At 37.2% G+C, this 25,909-nt stretch overlaps 1 protein-coding gene across 1 annotated transcript; it reads left to right on the top strand.

Annotated features, from left to right (window-relative positions):
• The first annotated feature begins 4,597 nt into the window (after nucleotides 1-4,597).
• LOC138325724 (NACHT and WD repeat domain-containing protein 2-like) lies at nucleotides 4,598-25,317 on the top strand. The gene is made up of 7 exons (XM_069271564.1): nucleotides 4,598-5,041; nucleotides 15,554-15,642; nucleotides 15,976-16,095; nucleotides 16,530-16,742; nucleotides 17,241-17,382; nucleotides 17,782-18,353; nucleotides 18,830-25,317. Exons 1-7 carry the CDS (start codon nucleotides 4,924-4,926, stop codon nucleotides 22,823-22,825), a joined length of 5,250 nt encoding a protein of 1,749 aa, XP_069127665.1. The 5' UTR covers nucleotides 4,598-4,923; the 3' UTR covers nucleotides 22,826-25,317.
• Nucleotides 25,318-25,909: the final 592 nt, after the last annotated feature.

Genomic DNA, 25,909 nt, shown 5'->3' with positions numbered 1-25,909 from the left:
CACTTCACACACGTAACACGAGCATACTACAGTCTCCCAAAACACCATCGCACTTCACACACGCAACACGAGCATACTACAGTCTCCCAAAACACCCACGCACTTCACACACGCAACACGAGCATACTACAGTCTCCCAAAACACCATCGCACTTCACACACGCAACACGAACGTACTGCAATCTCCCAAAACACGCACACACTTCACACACACACAACGAGCATACTACAGTCTCCCAAAACACGCACACACTCCACACACACACAACACGAGCATACTACAGTCTCCCAAAACACGCACACACTTCACACACGCAACACGAACATACTGCAATCTCCCAAAACACCATCGCACTTCACTCACACAACACGAGTATACTACAGTCTCCCAAAACACGCACGCACTTCACACACGCAACACGAGCATACTACAGTCTCCCAAAACACCCACGCACTTCACACACGTAACACGAGCATACTACAGTCTCCCAAAACACCATCGCACTTCACACACGCAACACGAGCATACTACAGTCTCCCAAAACACCCACGCACTTCACACACGCAACACGAGCATACTACAGTCTCCCAAAACACCATCGCACTTCACACACGCAACACGAACGTACTGCAATCTCCCAAAACACGCACACACTTCACACACACAACACGAGCATACTACAGTCTCCCAAAACACGCACACACTCCACACACACAACACGAGCATACTACAGTCTCCCAAAACACGCACACACTTCACACACGCAAACACGAACATACTGCAATCTCCCAAAACACCATCGCACTTCACTCACACAACACGAGTATACTACAGTCTCCCAAAACACGCACGCACTTCACACACGCAACACGAACATACTGCAATCTCCCAAAACACGCACAAACTTCACACACACAACACACTACATACACAGATTTGCCGTCTTTAAATGACACTGGCTGTTAATGGGATTATCATTATCATTTTTATTTTTATTTCCTCCAAAATCGAAAATTATTTAAAGAATAACATTAAAAAATGAAAACAATAAACAAAACAGCAAATTGATATTTACAATACATGTGCAAGTTCAAGTCTTATAATTAGTAATTAGTTTAGATTTAACCGTAACAATAAAGATCAACTGCTTTCAGATGTCTATACAAAAATACATTTCCTAATCTAAACTCCTCTAAATCACTATTTAAAAAATCAAAGACTAATTCTTTACCCAACAAGGTGTTACATAAATCAAAATCTGATAAAATATGAAGCGAGATCATGAATTTTAATCTAAAATGGTTCACCAAATAACACCGGCACGAATTTCACTATATGTATCACAATGCAAAATAATATCGGTGACTTGATCATTAAAAAGCATTTCACAGTTATGACATAATTCTGTACAATTTGATATTTGTAAGTTGAGTTTACACATGGCTATCATTTTGTGGGAACCTTACAGCGAGTTTCCATGGAAAGTGCAAACTACTTTCAGGGTGAATACAATTGAATCTGGTAAAATCTATATCATTTGATATTCGTTCTAGCCGTGATTTTTCATTAAAGTATATATTTTTAAAAACAAGTTTTCGCCAATTTAGATTTAATCCAATCAGTAATGTATCGCACAATGAGTATTTTCGTAATATTGGTGTAATATCTGGTATAAAACCTTGTTGTTTTTCTGCATTAAAAAATCCGGAAAAAACACTTATGACAAAAATTTTGAGTATCAAAAAACTATTATCCGTGACAATAATTCGTTTCACAAACAATAATTTTCCGATGTCAATATATGAATCGATGGTAACCCGACCGAGCAATGATACACACATGTCAGTCCTGGTCCTCATATTAAAGCCTTGAACAGATTTGACAATAAAATTCTGTGCTCGTTCTAACATATTTATCTCTAAATTATTAAGAAGCCACAACTCGTATCCGAAGAGATAAGATGGATATTTCTTTCATACCTACACGTGTAATACTGGCTGGTCTGGTCTCGGGATCACAAAATGTTGCAAAACCCTCGGCAAGCCTTGGGTTTTACTACATTTTGTGACCCTCGGGTAGAATATCCCTATCCTTCATATTCACTTATGAAAGAGTCTTATAATATTAATTTTGGCTAATCTGGCAATTGTTGCAGGGTTTAGAGCATTAGGACGAGCACCTGACTTTAGAAGTGACATACATGTTATACCAGTTTTTAACTTAAAACATGCCCTTTTACTTATATCGACACTATTTCTAATGTGATTTGATATAATACAAACGTGTTTTATTTCAGTAACTACTGGTAGAACGCAATTGTAAACAAGAGCTGTTGGAGAACAGCAAAGCTCGCCTATTGAGAAGAAGTTGATGTTCAAGTATTTACTATTTAAACATGGAAATATGACAAATTAACAGACTCAAAAACCCCCTAAAGGGCCCCGAATTGGTTGTATTATCACGTTCAGCATCCATACACATTAGGATAATAAAATCATAAACATTTATGATGACTTATGCTTAAACAATTGACAAAATAGAAACTTGCTCAAAAACTTTAACATGGAAATATGACAAATTAACAGACTCAAAAGACCCCTAAAGGGCCCCAAATTGGTTGTATTATCACGTTCATCATCTATACTCATTAGGAAAATTAAATCATAAACATTTATGATGACTTAAGCTCAAACAATTGACGAAACAGAAACTTGCTCAAAAACTTTAACGTGAAATGGGACGCCAACGCCGATGCCGACGCCGACGCCGACGCCGGGGTGACAACATTAGCTTCCCCTATTCTTCGAATAGGCGAGCTAAAAAGTAAAATATCAGATACATTGTTATGTGTGCGTTTATTGGAAAACACCATTATATTACTTTTAGTTGAACAGAACTTTAACAGCCACTTCCGACTATATGTTTACATATCATTACCATTGTCATAGCAGGTTCTCACAAAAGTTTGCAAATATTTTTTTTTCATCACGCGACGAATTTAAAAAGAGATAGTGACATCAATGTTTATAATCAATTTTTAGACAAGATCACAAAAAAAATCCTAGAGGTTTTAATGTACAATTTAGTTGATTTATCAAGGGATTAGTTTTCCAAATCAATCCGAAACATCAATGTCTTTTTTGTGAGCCCTCGATGACATCAGTTTTCCGTACCATTTTCGAAATTCTTTCATAGAGGTATGGAAAAATCGCCGAGTCAGACAATCTCCAAATACATCTTCTCTCTGTAACCATAAAACTAACAAACCATGGAAAAATTCTGTCGAAATTTCATTAGACTTGCATCAATAAAGTCGAAACAATGAACTGTTGTATGATAACTGTGATATTGGACTCAATATTAAAGGTCAAATAAACGCGATAACTCAAAAAAAAATGGTTCATTTTAGACTGTGTATGATACAGCAATGAAATATTATATACGGAATGGCCTTTGGCGATGTTCCGTGCAATGTGATAATAACATGAAAAATAAAATTTCTTGCAAAACTAACTGAACAAAATTTTAGAGAATTTCAAAGTACATTGTATTCCATTCTTTACCTACTTGCCCATTTTGTAGAAGATATAATGACAGGTTTTGCAACAAATGATAAACGAACATTTCATTAAACATGCTCAAGCTAATCATCTTTTGAACAACTGGGCCCAGAACACTATAGATGAACCTCGCGATTATATTTGGAACCCGGCGAAAGGTTTCCAATTCACAGCCTGTGGAATGTGTCAAGGTGACTACATATGTAACCATTTGACTTACTAGTCATGACATTATAACTGAATATGTAAATTTTAGTTATATAATATTTCGCGTGCAAGTTAATGTCGTGTGTTTTGTAGCTGATCAGAACTCGATCAAAAATATACATAGATGCAAAAGTTAAAAAAAAAACCTTAAAACACTCTACATCGCGAAAATATATTGCCGTGAGAAAGTCGTTAATGACAAAAGCGCAACTATATGTCGCCGCTATAATAAGTTGTTTTGCAGCATAAATGCATGCCAACTCAACATGCAGTCACATGTGAGAAGTTCCTGGTTATGTCTAACTAGACACTTGATATATGTGCATACCGTCGACGTACTAATAAAACATTAATAATCTTCATGCTATACGGATGGTGTGAGGTAAACAAAAACAATCGGTAATGTTTGATAGCAATGTTGATCATATGTCCTTACCCCGGTGACCTGGCCTCTAAACTATCAGCTAGCGTTGGTGGTCCGTGTATAGGGAACTACCCACCCGTGAGAACGTTAAGTGGAACTGGACCAATAACCATGATAGAATAAACACAGAGACAATCGCATTATATTATTGGCAGGTACACCTCCCATTCACAATACATTTGTCATAATTTCCTATATTTGCGTTATAACGGCTTAAAGAAAATATTGGCAAAGTCACAAAACAGGTGGAAAAGTTTAACCTCGGTAAAAGCCTTACTCTGGTTTTTGTAAAGACCCACATGTGTATTGCATTGTGTAGGAATGATATCAATAAGTTGAAGTTTAATAGCATACTTGAATCACTACACACCGGCAAACGCAAAGGTGTATACGGGCCCGTAGCTATTTATAGCTCGCGCTGTGTAAGCCGTAGCGTCCCTGGTAACCACTAGCGCTGTTATGGGGCTGTCGGACAGGTGATCGCGTGTCGTCTCCAGTCCGGAGTAACTGTCAGGTGTTGTTTGTTTATGGACACGGACACTGTGGTCTTACGAAGCGGCAGGTCGATACCAGCTTCTTCGAGACAATCAGATATAGGAATGGACCAATTGGACGTGTTTTAATATAGTTTTCAGTGGGATTCAGTGTTATGGAGTTCTAACACACATGTTGCACGCGTGTAGTGGCACATAAACCCCCACGGGAGTCGGATTGGAACTTAGACAGCAAAGATGTCGTCTTTAGCGGATCCGAACGCCCTGGAGATCCTCTCCGGGATGTTTCCACAGGGAAGGGTGCCCAATATACCCGCCAGAGTAGTGCGAGTGTTTCTAGGGGCTTCAGGACCAGGTAATATTACTGATGATATATAATACGCTCAGAGGGTAGAAATAGAGAGGGGTTGGGAACGGTTGGGGAGGTAGTGAGAACTTGTATTAGAGATGGGAAGGACCGAACGACCTTGGTTTGAAACGATCAGTTTAATACGTGAGAAATACCACGGCGAGACTTTCTTTATCTATTTGACAAACGTGTGGGTTTTTCTGTATGTATATAAGTCAAAAGACACAGCAAAAACAACAACAATATCGTTGATTAAATTGTCATAAATCACATTTACAGTATATGAAATAAATGCGTGGTCATGAAAATAACAAGAATAGAACTAGTGTTTAAAATACGTTTCTGGGATCAACCTGTGCAAAGGAATTGTATTAAAAACAAAGTGGCACAAAACATCCTGTGTTCATTCCTGTGCTGCCTGGGTATGTTGAAATATTTTGTACCATCTGTGCGACTTGTCGTACAAACTAATTAGTGACGGAGACTTCACTGAATGTATAATTAATGTTTCTCTATAATGATTAACATATTGAGCACGACCACACAAACAAGTTTCCATAAAACAACATTTAAATATCATGTCTTTTAAATTATTTATAAATGCACAGAATTCCACGATGGCCCATAATATTTTTTCCCAATACCTTTACTTGTATGTCTTGGTGTCGATTGTGACATTTGAAATTGACGTTTTACTCCTTCCATTTATACAATTACATCCTATACAATATATGTAATTTAATATGTATATTTCTTGCATTACGACCCTAATTGATATCATTCATAATATCTTTATAAACTACACCTTTTTTAATAGCCTATATAGCCGTCTATCCGACACTGGCTCTGTTACCTGAACACTTAATTTCAATGCAATTAACTGTTTACTGTTATTTGACAGGATTATTTATTACTATACATAAACAATTAACAATCCCCCTACATTCCAGATATGTACTTTTGATAAAGTTCCAAACATATTCTTTCATGGTCAATTAACTGTTATTGTTGGGATCGGCTCTTATGTTCGGATATCATAATCCGCCATTGTTTTGTTAATTAGAACATACCCACCAGTTAAACATGTCACGATGTCCTCGGATATTTATTAGCGAAGCTTATAAAACATAACGGAGTCGAGATATCCAAGTTCGTCATATGAAAAATAAATAAAAGAAGAAAGATATCATATTGATAACAGATATGATGAGTTCCTTTTTCACTAACTTAAAACGGTAGTATTTCTCACAAAGCACCTGACATTATACACCATGTTAACATTACCCGTAGATGCTGTAACTTGCTCGTGAGTTGAACTGGGTTGCATTGAGTTATTTTCTTCCTTTATCGAACCGTAGATCTGTGTCAATACTTCGTGTGTAGAGCCATTGATTTGATCCGCCAGGACAAAAACAGTCTATAAACGTGTTCGATACTCACCTGGTTAACGACAGGGCTGACACTTTGTCTGTTTATTGTTAGTACGAATTCACCCGTGTAAAAAACGAACAAAATACCCCATAAATAAATTATGTCGATGACTGTAAACTTCGCGCGGTAAACAACTTCGTGGTACGATTGTAGCAATTCTTGATCGCTTTCGGGAGACTAGTGGAGTAGATATTATGACATATAATACCCCTGGCCTCCTACCTCTGAGTCGCAGAGTTTAAGCCTACTTAAGGTCCCAGGTAATAATCGTGGATTGTCTTTTCTGCTGGTACTTAGACTTGCATCCATTTTTCACACTTACTTGTTTGTTCTAGTTTTCCCCTCAGATTTTCCTCCTCAACCAAAACACGAAATATTCTTTTAATGCTCTTTTATAAAGAGATTTTGTGTTGGAACACAATCCCATTCCGTGCAAACTGAATACTTCTGCATGCATACGCAATAAATCGCACGGCAATAGTATTGCCTTCGCACACAAACAGTATTAAATGGCTACCTATGTAGAGTAATGTATTGCGTTCGCATGCAATTGTAAAATATTTCGCGCTCAATATGTTTTATTTCATTTAAAATCTCCTTACGAAGTCACTGTAGTTGTGTTTGATAATAAAACACAAACAAAATAGGGGTCTCGTTTATAGCCGATACCAACTCATTCCTCGTGTTATTGCTTTTGTTTATAGTTTATATGTATTTACAATAACATAAAACTATATATAAAGGTTATCGAGGTCGCGAATTACACTTTTTGGTTTGAAGTGTTATGTGGTAATGTTGGTTGTTGATCTGAAGTGTTAACACGATAATACCACTTATAACACCACACACATACCACTATATACCGTGAAGTACCAGGTGAATCCAGCGCTAGTTGGAGTCTTTGAAATGTGAAAGTACTTAAAATTCTCAAAGTAAAGTAACCGCACTATATTACATATTTATGTTATTTATTTATTTCCAATTCAACAGACCAGAAGGTCTACTTACAGAATGGATTACAAATTAACACATTCAACATGAATACAAAATACCACAGTTAGGTACTAGCGAAAAGCGAAACAGAAATAAACATCCAGTTACAAACTAATGTAATTTTGTCTTTATATGGTTTTATGTTATGGTTTTAACGGATAATATTCAACCATCTTCTGCGCCATTGTCTATAATTATGATGGTCTCGCAAGATAATTAACTTTCCCTTGCGATATACAAAACATGATGTTAACTTTATATAATGCAAAAGAATTATGAATGCAACGTTTCATAAAATACTTCTCATAGCGAATAATTTTCAATGCTACGTTTGTTACTGTAATTTGCTTCTGATATAACAGGAGAATTATGAATGCAACTTCTCATGGCGCCTGAGAATTAACAGCCTTTAAATGTGCCATACACTCATGTAATATTGAGCCGAAGAAACATTAATTTTGAAAAGTCAAGGTTAAGATGGCACAAATCAATAAATGGTCTAATATTACGTAATTTATTGTATGCATTGGTGCAGTAAGGCATCTAAGATCAATACGACGGAGAAATCTTCTTCAATTATACTGATCAGGACACCAGCCCTTCAATCTGTGACGCAAGTCGGCCCAAGGTCTAACGTACCATGTGATACAATGATAGCGGTCCTGGCACATATTAAACTTTTATGGCTTGTAATAGAAATCAGAGAAGATTTATTTGACACACTCATTTACAAACAGCTCTTGTGTTGACGTGTAAGGCAAATATGTTTGCTTAGGCAACTGGCAAGATAGTGTCTAGAGGCGAGACATAACTAGCTATTCAAATCAATTCAATTCATTCTTTAGGCCTTACCATCCATCATATTTTACAACATACATACAAATCATGCACCAATACAGTAAAACTTGTCTATTATGAACCCATTTGATACAAAAAAAAACAAAAAAAAACTTTTAACACTGTTCATTATCTTTTTTTTCAGAATAAAAATTTTCATGATATGAAATTGCTAATAACGAAATTTAGCTATTAACGAACGTATTTCATTGTTCATTGATCACTTTTCCACCGAATGTTGCGTAATCGGTAGTCCTAGACTCATCGCCAGTGTGTCCAAAGAGAGTGAAGTCGAAGCACAGGAGGTTTGACACATATCATACAGTCAAACCTATCTGTAAAGAGGATAAATGGACAAAAATGGCCTTTACTTAGTTTACTATCATGTGGACTTTATACACAGGTTAAATTGTCTTAAATTGAACATTCATGACCCATAGAAAGCGATCTTATTAAACAGGTGGTCATTATTCAGAGGTGACTGTTAAGGCAGGTTCCACTCTATTTAATTAATAAGACACTTTCTGACTGACAGATGACGTATCTTATAGAGATTGATGGTAAGAAGGGAAATACGATTTAGCTACATTAAACCATGAACAGATGTCTTACGATCTAAAATATAATATACTTTATAAGATCGGACATATCTGACAGGATAAATACGACATCACAAAGATATTATCTAAAACTTTAAATTGGGTTCTTTCAATAGATATCATGTAGCTATAAGAAAATTCAACATAATGGTCGAAGAAATGTGTGAGCGTATGAACGGCTTCAGAAATGTAAATATTCTGTATGTAAATAGAAAATCTACCCCTATGTCTATGTGTCGTACAATGTAATAATACTGTACAGTAATGGATGTAAATATGCTTTATAAACACATCTCTAAAGAATTGCTATGTTAACACTGGTTAGCGACTGAACCTGTTCCTGGCGACACTTTAATTTTATAGAACGATGGTGTATGACTGAACGATGGTGTATGACTGAACCTTTACCAGGCGACACTTTAACTTTGTTGTACGATGGTATATGACTGAACCTTTACCAGGCGACACTTTAACTTTACTGTACGATGGTGTGTGACTGAACCTTTACCTGGCGACACTTTAACTTTACTGTACGATGGTGTATGACTGAACCTTTACCTGGCGACACTTTAACTTTACTGTACGATGGTGTATGACTGAACCTTTACCTGGCGACACTTTAACTTTACTGTACGATGGTGTATGACTGAACCTTTACCAGGCGACACTTTAACTTTACTGTACGATGGTGTATGACTGAACCTTTACCTGGCGACACTTTAACTTTACTGTACGATGGTGTATGACTGAACCTTTACCAGGCGACACTTTAACTTTACTGTACGATGGTGTGTGACTGAACCTTTACCTGGCGACACTTTAACTTTACTGTACGATGGTGTATGGCTGAACCTTTACCAGGCGACACTTTAACTTTACTGTACGATGGTGTATGGCTGAACCTTTACCAGGCGACACTTTAACTTTACTGTACGATGGTGTGTGACTGAACCTTTACCTGGCGACACTTTAACTTTACTGTACGATGGTGTATGGCTGAACCTTTACCAGGCTGACACTTTAACTTTACTGTACGATGGTGTATGCTGAACCTTTACCAGGCGACACTTTAACTTTACTGTACGATGGTGTATGACTGAACCTTTACCAGGCGACACTTTAACTTTACTGTACGATGGTGTATGACTGAACCTTTACCAGGCGACACTTTAACTTTACTGTACGATGGTGTATGACTGAACCTTTACCAGGCGACACTTTAACTTTATTGTACGATGGTGTATGACTGAACCTTTACCAGGCGACACTTTAACTTTACTGTACGATGGTGTATGACTGAACCTTTACCAGGCGACACTTTAACTTTACTGTACGATGGTGTATGACTGAACCTTTACCAGGCGACACTTTAACTTTACTGTACGATGGTGTATGGCTGAACCTTTACCAGGCGACACTTTAACTTTATTGTACGATGGTGTGTGACTGAACCTTTACCAGGCGACACTTTAACTTTACTGTACGATGGTGTATTACTGAACCTTTACCAGGCGACACTTTAACTTTACTGTACGATGGTGTATGACTGAACCTTTACCAGGCGACACTTTAACTTTAACTTTATTGTACGATGGTATATGACTGAACCTTTACCAGGCGACACTTTAACTTTACTGTACGATGGTGTATGACTGAACCTTTACCAGGCGACACTTTAACTTTACTGTACGATGGTGTGTGACTGAACCTTTACCAGGCGACACTTTAACTTTACTGTACGATGGTGTGTGACTGAACCTTTACCTGGCGACACTTTAACTTTACTGTACGATGGTGTATGACTGAACCTTTACCAGGCGACACTTTAACTTTACTGTACGATGGTGTATGACTGAACCTTTACCAGGCGACACTTTAACTTTACTGTACGAGGTGTGTATGACTGAACCTTTACCAGGCGACACTTTAACTTTACTGTACGATGGTGTGTGACTGAACCTTTACCGGCGACACTTTACTTTACTGTACGATGGTGTATGACTGAACCTTTACCAGGCGACACTTTAACTTTACTGTACGATGGTGTATGACTGAACCTTTACCAGGCGACACTTTAACTTTATTGTACGATGGTGTATGACTGAACCTTTACCAGGCGACACTTTAACTTTATTGTACGATGGTGTATGACTGAACCTTTACCAGGCGACACTTTAACTTTACTGTACGATGGTGTATGACTGAACCTTTACCAGGCGACACTTTAACTTTACTGTACGATGGTGTATGACTGAACCTTTACCAGGCGACACTTTAACTTTACTGTACGATGGTGTATGACTGAACCTTTACCAGGCGACACTTTAACTTTACTGTACGATGGTGTATGACTGAACCTTTACCAGGCGACACTTTAACTTTACTGTACGATGGTGTATGACTGAACCTTTACCAGGCGACACTTTAACTTTATGTACGATGGTTATGACTGAACCTTTACCAGGCGACACTTTAACTTTACTGTACGATGGTGTATGACTGAACCTTTACCAGGCGACACTTTAACTTTACTGTACGATGGTGTATGACTGAACCTTTACCAGGCGACACTTTAACTTTACTGTACGATGGTGTGTGACTGAACCTTTACCAGGCGACACTTTAACTTTACTGTACGATGGTGTGTGACTGAACCTTTACCAGGCGACACTTTAACTTTACTGTACGATGGTGTATGACTGAACCTTTACCAGGCGACACTTTAACTTTACTGTACGATGACGATGGTACGATGGTGTTGACTGAACCTTTACCAGGCGACACTTTACCTTTACTGTACGATGGTGTTTACTGAACCTTTACCAGGCTACACTTTACCTTTACTGTACGATGGTGTATGTTGAACCTTTACCAGGCTACACTTTAACTTTACTGTACGATGGTGTATGACTGAACCTTTACCAGGCGACACTTTAACTTTACTGTACGATGGTGTATGACTGAACCTTTACCAGGCGACACTTTAACTTTACTGTACGATGGTGTATGACTGAACCTTTACCTGGCGACACTTTAACTTTATTGTACGATGGTATATGACTGAACCTTTACCAGGCGACACTTTAACTTTACTGTACGATGGTGTATGACTGAACCTTTACCTGGCGACACTTTAACTTTATTGTACGATGGTATATGACTGAACCTTTACCAGCGACACACTTTAACTTTACTGTACGATGGTGTATGACTGAACCTTTACCTGGCGACACTTTAACTTTACTGTACGATGGTGTATGACTGAACCTTTACCTGGCGACACTTTAACTTTGTTGTACGATGGTGTATGACTGAACCTTTACCAGGCGACACTTTAACTTTATTGTACGATGGTGTATGACTGAACCTTTACCAGGCGACACTTTAACTTTACGGTACGATGGTGTATGACTGAACCTTTACCAGGCTACACTTTAACTTTATTGTACGATGGTGTGTGACTGAACCTTTACCAGGCGACACTTTAACTTTACTGTACGATGGTGTATGACTGAACCTTTACCAGGCGACACTTTAACTTTGTTGTACGATGGTGTATGACTGAACCTTTACCAGGCGACACTTTAACTTTACTGTACGATGGTGTATGACTGAACCTTTACCAGGCTACACTTTAACATTACTGTACGATGGTGTTTGACTGAACCTTTACCAGGCGACACTTTACCTTTACTGTACGATGGTGTGTGACTGAACCTTTACCTGGCGACACTTTACCTTTACTGTACGATGGTGTATGGCTGAACCTTTACCAGGCTACACTTTACCTTTACTGTACGATGGTGTGTGACTGAACCTTTACCAGGCTACACTTTAACTTTACTGTACGATGGTGTATGGCTGAACCTTTACCAGGCGACACTTTAACTTTACTGTACGATGGTGTGTGACTGAACCTTTACCAGGCTACACTTTACCTTTACTGTACGATGGTGTGTGACTGAACCTTTACCAGGCTACACTTTACCTTCACTGTACGATGGTGTTTTACTGAACCTTTACCAGGCTACACTTTACCTTTACTGTACGATGGTGTATGGCTGAACCTTTACCAGGCGACACTTTACCTTCACTGTACGATGGTGTTTTACTGAACCTTTACCAGGCTACACTTTACCTTTAATGTACGATGGTGTATGGCTGAACCTTTACCAGGCTACACTTTACCTTTACTGTACGATGGTGTGTGACTGAACCTTTACAAGGTTTATTGTACGATGGTGTTTTAGCCCTCTAGGTATACCGAAAAATGTCTGTCATGCCTTTATTTATTAGAAATGTGACACGATCCAGAATCTAAAAGGATCTTCATTTAGTATCAAGAAATATTCAAAATTAACTTCTGACCATTTCGTGTTCATGAATTATACCCTTAGTTATTGAAGTTGCTCTAATCCTACTAAGCAGCATTCTCTTTTAAATCCGTGCTAACGAAACATTGATGATATCAGTTCTATAGTACTGGAAGTGCACTTTTGAATTATTTATATTTATTTAAACTCCTTAGAAAGAAATTATGTTAAAATTCTTCATGAATAGTTTTGTTTCATTTTTTTATCTATCAAGGAGTTTAAGAATTTCACTTGAAAACTTTATGAGTTTAGATTTTATAGTCTCCCATTATCAACAATTTTTGCCATGAAGAGCATAAATAAATATATATATATATATATAGTAAATAAATATATACTTTATAATGTATATTAGTTAACATTCGCAAAATTTCGCGATGATCTACCGTTTAGATTTTTTTTCGCGTCATTCACCACGACATGCTCTGATATGTAAAACCATCATAATTTTGGTAAATTTCGCGAGATATTAATTTTCGCTTATTTTGGTTGAATCCGTGAATTTAGCTAAATCAAAAATCCCCACAAATATAAAAAAAAGTCTTTGCTTGGTTGTCATCATCATTTCGTCAACTGATAGTAGTTCAATGGATTTATTGGTAGACGGAACATTAATATAATTCGGATATACTTGACATTTGTCGTCCTTTCAAAGGTCAACAGTTTCGAAATACAACCACTAAAGAGGAAGATAGCAAAACTGGAACAGTTATAACATAATCCTGATGAGAGGATTACAACTAACTCTGCCTGACACGTGACATATATAATCAGAGGCCTAGTTGATATTAAAGTCACTGTTATTCTAGTTACAATATTGACTTTCGATTATAAGCTGGAAGGAGGGGTATGAAACCCGATGAGAACGGAACGCAACTCATGACCATTTCGTGTTCTGGAATTATACCCTTAGTTATCGAAGCTGTTTTAATCCTACTAAGCAGCGTTCTCTTTTAAATCCGTGCTAACGAAACATTGATGATATCATTTCTATAGTACTGGACATTAACTGTTACAATCAAAAGAATTCGTTCAAGCATTATTAAGATTATTACAAAATCAATGTCGTTTGAGGTCGATGATTTTGTGTATTAGCAATAAATACCTTCACTGATATATAAATCCTAGCGATAAGCACATTGGAATGTGTTCGCTTATTAATCCAGTGCTGTGTTTAAATGAGCTCCGTGTAGAGTAAAGGCAAAATCACATCTTTGCCTATAATTTCCTCATAAATCCGATTTAGGGTTCACCATATGCTGTATAAAGTATGTTATATTATATACATTCAACGTAATAAGTATGCACTGGTGATTTTACTTTCTTAATGTTTATCTCATCTATTTTCATAATTCTATCTACTTTTCTTGGCGTTTTCAGTTTATTGTAAGGAAATTCTACACACAGATAAACACTTATTTACGGTGAATTATTAATCATTAAAGAAGTTGACAGTCAACGAACACTTAGCTTTCACTGGTTCAGTTTTCATTGTACTTTTGTCTTATATTGTTAGTATTTACTATCCTATCAAATGTCTTGAAATCAATAAACATTTTCATTACTTTGTTGATGTAATCCTTGCTCTAATTAAGTCAAGATACACTTTTTTATTTGTTTTTTTATTAGAATCTTTTACAAACTCCTTATGCCCATAGGTAGCTCAGGAATAATGCTTTTTTCTATAGTGTAGAGAATTAACCCAATATAAATATATTGTTTTGTTTGCATAGATAGTCAGATACACCTTTAGTGAATGCTTGTTTGTTTTGGGAACAACGAAAACGATGTACCTTTTTCACAAAAGTCAAACAATTTTCTAATGACTATCTCATTTATATAACTCTAAAATCATTTGCTTCATGACGCGCGGAATGGAGAAACGATTACCGAGCGTTTGATTTCAAAGGTAATACTTGCTTTGATCCCTGTTCCTCGTTTGCATTGATGGTCTTTGGACCACATTTTGTCGTAGGTGATTGTTGGACATTAATGAGAATTTGAGCCGAGACATTTCTCACTTTCCTCGTCTTCAAAGAACAAACTGTTTATACAAAAGCAAATATATGCATTTGGTGGTGATAGTATTGGGTCCAAACAATTTAATTGCCAACTGTCTCGAACGGCACCAAACACCAGGAAAACAGTTTCAGACACGTTATTAGCATATTATCTGCATGGTTTTATTGTCCACGATATTTTATACCTTCATGTTTTTGATTGATTAAACTATAAGTGCGATAAACTCAAAATAACGATTGATTTTTTTTCTCTTATTATTATAGATTCTAAAGCTGAACGGGACATGATCACCCAGCGTGTCTACCCGGAGCTTAGGGAGTACTGTAGAAATAGACATGGCGTCGAATTCCAGGTAAACTTATAAATATAGTTATACTTCTATCATCAATTTCAATAAAATATATTAAAAGCCGGCTTCCACTGATATCATGCATATTTGTACACCTGTTTGTTAATGTTTTAAACATTATGTTATATCATACATTATGTATACAATCCTGATTATATAATACAATAGAATGTGAGAATGACATCATCCAAATATTCCACAATTTCCGTCTTTTGTTGATTTACGTAATCTAATTTTAAAAACTGACATGAAACACAACAAAATGTTTTATTTGTAAGGCTCACGATATCACCTTTGGAGTTGTCAAGTGTTTAATTTATTGACCTTACATAATAGATGGTTGACCTTGAATGGGGGACGCCGCCTTCAAATCTAAATATCGACAACACACTTCCCGACTTTAAGCTTAGAGAGTTACAGCGATGTCAGAGGAGTTCCGCAGGACCCAATTTTGTGGTAGGTAGCCATGGAAATGAGTGATGTGTGATAGCTTTACGTGTAACAAAATTGCATCTATTGAGATTTAAAAAGAATGATCTGTTTCTTATAATGGGTCACTTTTACCATTTGTTTTAATATGCTCTAATGATAGACAAAATCATCAGGGCCACGATTTCTAGTATGTCGAAATCTTTGTACCATTTCAATGAACGTTTTTTTACCTCGTAAAACCAATTGTAATTGATACTGTTAATTGCAATAGGTTTTTGAAACAGCGACATTGCCAAAAGAGAATGTTAATTGATATCAAAATCGTTTAAAAACGTGTTGGGTCTTTTCTCATGGTAGACAGAAATATTTCACCAATGTTAAACCGCTTTATATCCAAAATTTTAATGTTTTGATTTTGCGGAACATCTATAGCTATACTGTTTATTTCCTTAACCCAGGGCTTTGTCGGACAGAAGTATGGAGAACGATTACTTCACTCGTCCATTCCTGCCAGCGAGTTCGATACTTTACGAATGGCCCTTCATAATCACAGAGGAAGAGAAACTCGGAACGCCCCCATACTGGACAAGTGGTATACTAGGGACGATAACTCTGTAGCACCAGTTTACGTGCTCAGACAAATAGGGGATATAATTCCTGAGTACAACCAGGTTAGTCACATTATGACTCCATCACGGAATTTAATTTATTGAGACGTTTGGCAACGGAGCAGAGCGCGAGTCAAAGTCATTTGTCACCTTTTTCTTTTTAGCAATAACGTACACATCAAAGAGAAAAATAGGCATACATGTAAATTGTAGTGGTTTTGTTCTCTCTAACCTACTTTGATTAATTAAGTAAATTATGCAAATTTTACAATTAATCTATAAACAAGAGAAGATTTAAGCGTTCAAACGGGATGCTTGAAAGACGTTCTCGTTAACATCATAACATGTAAAGGTTTCTGTTGATTCTAAAGGCTATTCGGTATTGTGACACTTCGAAGCATAGCTAAATTTAGATAAATACTTGTTGCAATACATCAATGTAAAATGTTATGTAGTTACAGTATGTAAATATTTCTGTAATTTCGGTTATTCGACAATACCACAAAACACTTTCATTTTTTTTATCTGACAATTTATTAAGTTTTCCAAATGTTTTTTTAGGATGGTGATCAGCGCATTGAGGGTATTTCTAAATGGTTCGAGGTAAAAACGGAAATGAGACGCCTTTTCCGGAAAGCCGCCGACTATTGTTATCTAGAAGGTCAAATTACCAAGGAAACGAAAAACAAGTACTCTATGTCAGGTATACTTCACATTTTTATATCTCAATATTTTCATCAATAACATGCCTTTTCTTCTTTTCAATATGCAGTGGTTCCAATAAATTATTTTCAAAAATATATTTGATAGTATGATTTGTGTAATGCTTGGTGAAATGTAGGTATTACCTGTACGTAAATACATTGTGTAAAGGTTTAGCGATTTGGAAATGGAAATGGAAACATATATCTTGATTTGTTTTAAACGATATGTGCCAAAAAGAAAAAAAGGAAATCAAAGAAAAAAATAATTATTAAAATTTTGCATTTTGAGTAATATTCGCTTCAATTATCAAATTAGAGCTATAGTTAAATGCACATGGAATTACGTTTAAATTTAAAGGCATATATACAATATACACATTTCAACGTCTATTTTATAGAGTTGGATAGCTACCTGCATCAAGGTATTGAAGAGTCTGACAACCCTCTCAATAAGTGTACCATAATCCTCAGAAATATCGTCGATCTCAAGAACTATTTAGATGACCCCAAAGCCAAAGTCTTCTCTGAAGTTGTCTACAATGAAAAACATGAACATTTTGAACTAGAAACGGAATCAACACAGATGCTCACTAAAATGAAAGAAGATGCGGTTTCGATGGTTTCACCGAATGTGTTATCCTATGATGTATTATGGCGTTATGATGACGTCATCAGCCCTGAGCTACACAAAGACTATCTGGACCAACTGTATTCTGAGTTTACTTTGCTTACGAAAGAGCTGATTGACCGCTTAGTGCCCACGACTGTTTACGACTTCCAGTCTGACATTGTGGAGGAAGCGTTGTACCACTGGCTACGATGTCAAGATATTGCCAGGACTTTCTGTGGTAGAGAGGAGGAATATAAACTCCTTACAGACTATCTACTAGGGACATTCAACCAGCCCGTCGTCGTGTTTGGCCCACCAGGTTCAAGCAAGACTTCCTTGCTGTCAAAGATTGCAATGGAGGTAGGTTGATTTAAGATATTAATATGAATTAAGTACTGGTAATTTCGAGTTACATTTGGATGGAAATGTATACTGTAAATATACTTATTTCAGCGGTTGTTTTATTTTAGCGCTTTGCTCGTTGTCTTTGAATCGCTAAGTCATGCACATCGCTAAATTTTGTAAAAGGGTATTACAGGTATTTAACCACCGAGCGACTCCAATTTAACTCCACGCTGATAAATCATAATTAACATTGTTTTTTGCATTTACGCTAAAATTTGACTCCGCTAAACCAAGTACGTTTACAGTACTTAAACATTCTCTTTGTGAAATTTATCGACTAGAAACAATTGCGTTTTGAAACGTTAGACAGTGTTACACTCATCAAATCAAGTAGCTAAGCGTACCGTCAACTGCGCTGTTACCACCTGTTATGAATTGAGAACGCTTTTACTAAGTACAGTTATTTATTTCATTCATTGCTTTTATTTCAGACCCAAGAGATTGTACCAGGGGAAGTAATCAGTGTGATAAGGTATATAGGATTCACCCCACGGAGTGCCGATCTGAAACAGGTTCTTTCTGGAATATGTACACAAATCCTCGCCTCTCTCAAGCGTGACACAACAGAAGTTCCCCATGACTTCAAGGACCTGCAGAAGTTCTTCCTTCACGTGATCAAGACGATTCCGTCTCACGTAACATTGGTGCTGTTTCTGGACAGCGTCGACTGTATATTACCCGACTACAGTGCTCACTTCATGTCCTGGATGCCAAATCTTTTGAGCCGTAATGTCAAAATTGTGATATCCACTCATCCCGAGAAAAACCAGATCCTCTCAGCAATGAAGCAGGATATCATCAGAAACGATAAGGCATTAGTTGAAATGAAGCCACTGTCGTTAGACGATGCCGAACGGATGTTGTCCTTTTTCCTCGGTCAGTATGGCAGGCGAATTAGTACAGAGCAAATGCAAGTGTTCAAAGAAGCTATGACAAACTGCTCTCTACCGATGTACGTTAGTCTGTGCGCGGAGCATGCAAAAATGCTGCATTCGAGTGACGAAATTAGTTTAAAGACACTTCCAACAAATATACACGAAGCAATAACATTACTGTTGGACGGACTGGAAATATCCCACGGTACAACGTTTGTCTCCAAAGCAATGGCATATATTGTTGCATCTGTAACCGGATTGAGTGATTGTGAGATTGAAGACCTCCTGTCCTTGGATGAAGATGTAATGTCTTCGTTATATACCGATTATCATCCGTCCATCCGACGACTACCGGCGCTGAAATGGCTCCGCCTGAAAGATGACATCCGGCGATTCTTGATTGTTCGTGAAGTGGATGGAGTGACAGCCTGCTGCTTTCGTCAAGAGGAATTTAACACGGTCATCAAAGAGAAATATCTGTCAAGTAAGGAAACAGCAAGGCAAGTCCACTCAATGATGGCTGACTACTTTCTCGGTACATGGCATGGTAAACCCAAGCCAGTAACATCTATAACATCAAAGGAGGAACAAAGTGCAGACGTAACCCCAGGAAAAGAAGCAGACCGATATGTTCCGTCACAACCTCTTACTTTCTTTTATGAACAAGGAGCCGTGAGATTCAATAGAAGAAAATATGACCAAGTACCGAGACATTTGTATCTTGCAGATCGATTGAAGGAGCTCAATCAGCTGGTGTTGTTCAACTACGAGTGGATGTATAACAAAATTAAGGCTCTGTCGCTGCAGCATATCATGGCCGACTTTGCCTTAAACCCTGGTGTTGAGGCGACACTCGTGGAAGAGGCACTTAGAGTTGCTGAATCCGTTATTGAACTTGATATCAATAATCTATCACCAGAAATATCAGGTCATTTACTGCCGTATTATGGCAAAATGGCAAATATTCGCGCTCTTCTCCAACAGTGTGATACTGATGGACTCAAGCACTGTGCACTTATTCCGAATTTTCCGTACTTGCAAGTTCCAGGAAGCTCCCTGATCTGCACACTCGACACAAGCATCACGGGAGAATTCTTTCAACTTTTCCAAGATGATCGAATCCTGTTGATCAAACAAAGAGACAGTTCCCATATACATGTTTACGATATGGCCGTAGGGGAGAAGAAGAAAAGTATATTTACATCTAACGGTGCTTTACACACAACTCCTGATGGGAAATACTTTGTTATAGTTGACCACGTCACCGAAAAAGCTGTAAAAATACACAATTCAACAACAGGTGACTTTGTGGGACAGCTAATAGTTCTCAATCATATCACTCTCAAACCAAAGGAAAAGTACAAGATGGGCGACATCAGCATCACAAATGACCGAATCTGCTTGGTTGTGACTACAGATACTAGCTATCTCTGTATCGCAGATATCGAGTCATGTCATTTCTTACAAATCATTAGTCTCGACGGCAGATCTGATCTATGCAGAATAACACCAAACGGAAAATTTGTCTTCTGCAATTCAAACGAGTTTCTACTTGGATACGACTTGTATTCTCTAGAGCATACTTGTACCTTTTCCTTGGGAAGTCGACCTAACTCCATGACATTCAGCAAAGACGGCTTTCGCGGATATTTGTCGAGTGCTTCCGAGACGAAGTTATTAGTTATGCACTTGCATCGGGGAGCAGTAGAAATGGCGTACAAAACATTACTGGAAGAGGAAATGCCCGACGATACGATTATGCAACTCAAAATTTCTCCGAATGACGATACTGTACTTATTCGGGGTCTGAACACTATTCTCGTTTACAGCAGATTTAACGAGAAAGTGATGGCACGTTTCCCAAGACCAAAAGACATTCCGAAGGAATTCAAACTGCCAAAGAGCCACTTCATCGATCTTTTCTTCACTGCGGCCGACTATACGCGCGATGGGAAGTTTGTGATAGGAACCATCTTCCGAAACATCTATCTGTGGCAGATTTCCACTGGTGATCAAGTGACCTGTATCCAAGCCCCGGTCGGTATCATCACGGAACTGCTTGTCTCAACCAAAAGAAGCCAGATCGTTACTCATATTCAGGGTGCCAGCAACATCCAACTGTGGAACATCGACGAGGCTGTCAACCAAGTTAACATGCTTGATCGTCTCACGGGAGCCATCACCGCCGTTCGTGTAACAGGTGATAGTTCTATCGCATACGTCATGTGCAAAAATAGTGACGAAATCGGCGTCATTGACATGCGCAACGGATCGATGCTAGATCTTCTAACACACGACAGTCCCGTGCATGACTTTTCCATCACACCCACTGGCAGTTACGTCCTAGTGTCTACTCTCTCCAAGAAGTTAAACATGGCGACCAAGCTGTGGGACATGACAGAGCGAAGAATTATCAAAGAGTTCGGCAACACTTCCGGACACTGCATCAGCGCCCACTCGGATGCTTATATGATTTTCCTGGCCCAAGAGCAGCACAATTTCAAGGCACCTTTTTACATCACACTCTTCAGGTTTATTGGGGACACGTTTCACGAGTACACACATCCTTTGTCTCTGAAGTACATCCTTGGTGCACCGTTCCTTACCAGTGACGACAAGTACTTGGTTGTGCTTACTGCCCAGGATTATATACAGCTCACTGCCACTTACGATACACCTATCATCTGTACTTTTGCAATGGAAGAGGACATGCGAGTCTCTTACTTTGCTCCCGAGAGTTTCCAAGGGACCGCAAACTTGTCGAAAATCGTCGATGTCAAGCCATGCCCGAAAAATCCATACACTATAGCAGTCATATACGAGTCTAATGCGTCATTTGATATCAATGAAAATGCAACAACAAACGGAATCTCGAAGGCGGGCCACGGACTGCTCATCCTTGACATCTGTAGTGGATCCATGATTGCGATGTGTGATCCCTTCATGACGAACTCGCCATCCATTGACCACGGACTTGTATATTCCAATGATTTTGAATTCTGTTTAGATATGAAGTCAAATTATTTTGACATCACCCAGTGTTGTTACCGTGGTCAGTTGCCCAGCCCCGGCGTACGACCGACACTGACGGCACTCAACGACTCCGTCGTCGTATATTACAACGACTGCGTTCTTTACGCATGCAGAATATCCGACGGCAAACAGATTGCAACGTGCAACGTTCATGCCAAAATCTGTCATTTACATCTATGTAAAAACGACCGTACTATCATCGTAGGATGTAACGACGGAACTATCGCGTCCTATGTACTCATTGACCCTGACCATGAAGTAGCCAGTGACGTCATACAAACGCTGCGAAGTCGACAGATTGACGTAACAGATGACGTTGATGGGAGACTATCCAGATCATGGGACAAGATTGAAAGCGGCGGCTACTCTCCTCAGTCCCGTCCAAACTCCGGTATGATTGGCGCCAGTCCCAAGGACAAGATCCTGCTGAAACGAGTGAAGCCGGTACCCAAAGTTCGTCCCAATTCTGACACCTTCATGTACCTAAACGCTAACTCCAAATCCTGTTCAATCATGTAGATTTCACTCTGACTTGGTACAGCGGAATCCTGTCCTACAATGTGTTCAGAAAACCCGCGGATTACTGTAAACCAACTTTCCTTGGAGTTAGATTTACTTTTGCAAACTTCGCGATTAAGGTAAATTCGCGAAATTTTATCTTCACGAATCGATGTCTACACCATTTAAAATGTTAAATCTGCGAATGTTAATCTTCGCGAACCTTTTATGAAATGGAAATCGCAAATTTTAGTTACCGCGAAATAAGGTTGGCTTATAGTAATGAATTAGAATATATATCAAATACAAAGACTTATTGAAAACTTGTGTTTGGGATCAAATGTGTTCTCACAAAATTTACTTTGAGCATGAATTAACGTCTGTGATTCAAGATTAACTTTATAATAGTAATAGAAAAAAATGTAATTGAAGTCTCAAACAACAGCTGTTCCTCTGTGATAATAGTATTTAATATTAGCATTTGAACAAATACTTGTATATAAACATAAAAACGGTTATTGTATGGTGAAACAAACTTTCTTTCGCGTGTGATTAGATTTGATACGAATATTAGTATCTGCGGATACTTTATGACATGTACAATAAACTTATTATGGCTATGTATGTTGCTAAGGAAACGCGGAATTCAGTCACTGTGAAAATAACTTTGATTAAGGTTGTCATACAAAATGTGTAAATATTATCAATAATAAAATGTTTTTTGTCATTTTTTTTATTTTACTGTAAAAATCAACATGTCAGGCAACAAAGGGTATTAATGTAGCGTGTGCCAATATAATACAAAGCTGTGATACTAGCTAGTCATATAATTTATCTTGTAATGTTAGGTTTACTGTACATATCCCAGCAGTAATATTATTTTAGGGGTGTTCGTGCCAGATACTTTATGTTTGTGGGATTGCACTTATAGTATTCCATATGTGTCTTTACTATAACATGTTTTGTAAAAGACAGACTACTTGTTATGATTAAATATGTTTTAGACACAATGAGAACTTAAAGTTACTTGTAGTGTATATCCAGTGGCTTTATATATTTTTGTATTGAAATATCATTTCACGACTTATACAATTATCTAGCTAAGCCTATGTTGCAATATTTTAACTGTGATAATTTCAGATAAATGCATAGCGTTATACAACTATGTGTATCATATGCATTGATATAAGCAGATTATACCTTCTGCAGTAGAGTAATATATGACTTATATTTGTTACTGATATGTGACAAGTAAAGTTTAAAAGTGCTGTTTATTACCGTTACACGTATATGTTATATCATTGGGAGTGCCGAATGTCTAGTGTATCGGCTTCCTTTTGCATGAAATTGTCGCGATATGAAAATAGAATGCAAGTGATTGAGGGGATTGGATATATCGGTAAATTGAAGACACTTCTCTACACAGTTCCAGTAATAAATTGAATGTCGGTCTACAGACATTATGCTTAAAGATGCTCCACCGCTGACAAAGGGTATTTTTTCACTATCAAAAACAGGAGCAGGCGATTTAGTATTTTTCTTCAGTTACAAAAAAAACTTACTTTACACCATTACCACCATTGAAACGTTTGAGCTTCTAATTTTACTTCAAGTTAAAATTACAAAACATAATTAATTGCATCCCGAAAAAATTCCGCGCCACTATATCCTTTATGGAATGAAGTACTGATTGCGCATGCACCAAAGGCAAAATAAATTATTTTAGATGATTTTTTTACTGTTAATTAGACATATATATACATGTTTAAACACCAATTATTGTTCAAGTGATGAATATCATTTATGCTTTGTCGGCGGTGGAGCACCTTTAAGAAAGGGTTATTGGAATTTTGACCTCGCGTATGTCTTCGCATTATTTTTGTTATTTCATATCACAAAGAGTAAAAGCAGTTAAAAACAAATAATCTATACGCGATAATTAAAACAACTTTAAATTTGATTTTAACATTCCTTTTCGTATCGAAATCCTGAAATAAACAGTAAATGACACTTATGATTTAATCCGTAAGATATAAAATGAAAGTCTAGGCATATTATGATACGAGGTCTGTTAATAATATGAAAACTAAGAGAAATGAATTAAAATCTTCTTCTGAAATTCTGTAATTAAAGTAAGAAAATTAATTTCAGATCATTTTATCATATTTGGATCAAAACATGCAGTGATTGCTATACAATAAAATTAAAATATGTGTTTATTTGTTGCTCAATTACTTTTATTTCATAAATGTACCTTGTAGATGTTCATCGTAATATTTTATTACAATATGAATAATCAAGAGCTTTATATTATTATAACGAACATGGTAATTAGTATACAAAAGTACATATTATAAGTGCAAGGCCTTCCCCTAACCACTTCCCCTGTGACGTCAATTATTTACTTTAATGTCTGCTATACTATGCTATATGACGACTTGTGATACTTGCTTTTATATACAATGTATTTAAACATGTAATGCCAAGATCTAGAATAAATAATTTCAAATGTGCATTTTTGGTTGTTGTTTTTTTCGTTTTAATTCAAAGCGAGAAAAATAGACATTACACATGCAGTGCTTTACCCAATGGAAATGGTATTATTGAAATTACAAAAGTTATGACGGGAGGTTTTTACGATCGATGTCAAGATTGTATCGAGAAAAAATCCATTTGCAGTATTACGTAAGGACGTAAGAATCAGTATTCGTATACGATGTCAAGGGTTTCCATTGTCACTATCTTACATGTAAGAACATTTAAGATTGCAAATAAATCAGACATCGACATATACAATATAACCTGTCTATGGCGATACGAGGGTCACAAGGTCACAGGTTTTACTATATACCCTCTGTTATCTCCTCGTTAATATGATCGTGCCTTTATTTTGTCCCAGTCAGTTTTCATTCCTCTTGGCCTAAATATGTAATTATAGTAGACTGTTAATCACCAAAAAGAAGAAATAATTATCATATTATTTTGATATGTTAATTCCTTTTCTTTTTTTACACGTTTAAAAAGAAGAAACAGTAATCAGTTTAATTTGATACACGTATATTCATTTTTTTCTACTTTCACACATCCAGAAAGAAGAAACTGTTA

This window comes from Argopecten irradians, chromosome 6 (genome assembly GCF_041381155.1).
Source record: "Argopecten irradians isolate NY chromosome 6, Ai_NY, whole genome shotgun sequence".
Lineage (NCBI taxonomy): Eukaryota > Metazoa > Mollusca > Bivalvia > Pectinida > Pectinidae > Argopecten > Argopecten irradians.
The sequence above is the reverse complement of the archived record's forward strand: the minus strand, read 5'-3'. Positions and strand labels throughout refer to the sequence as shown.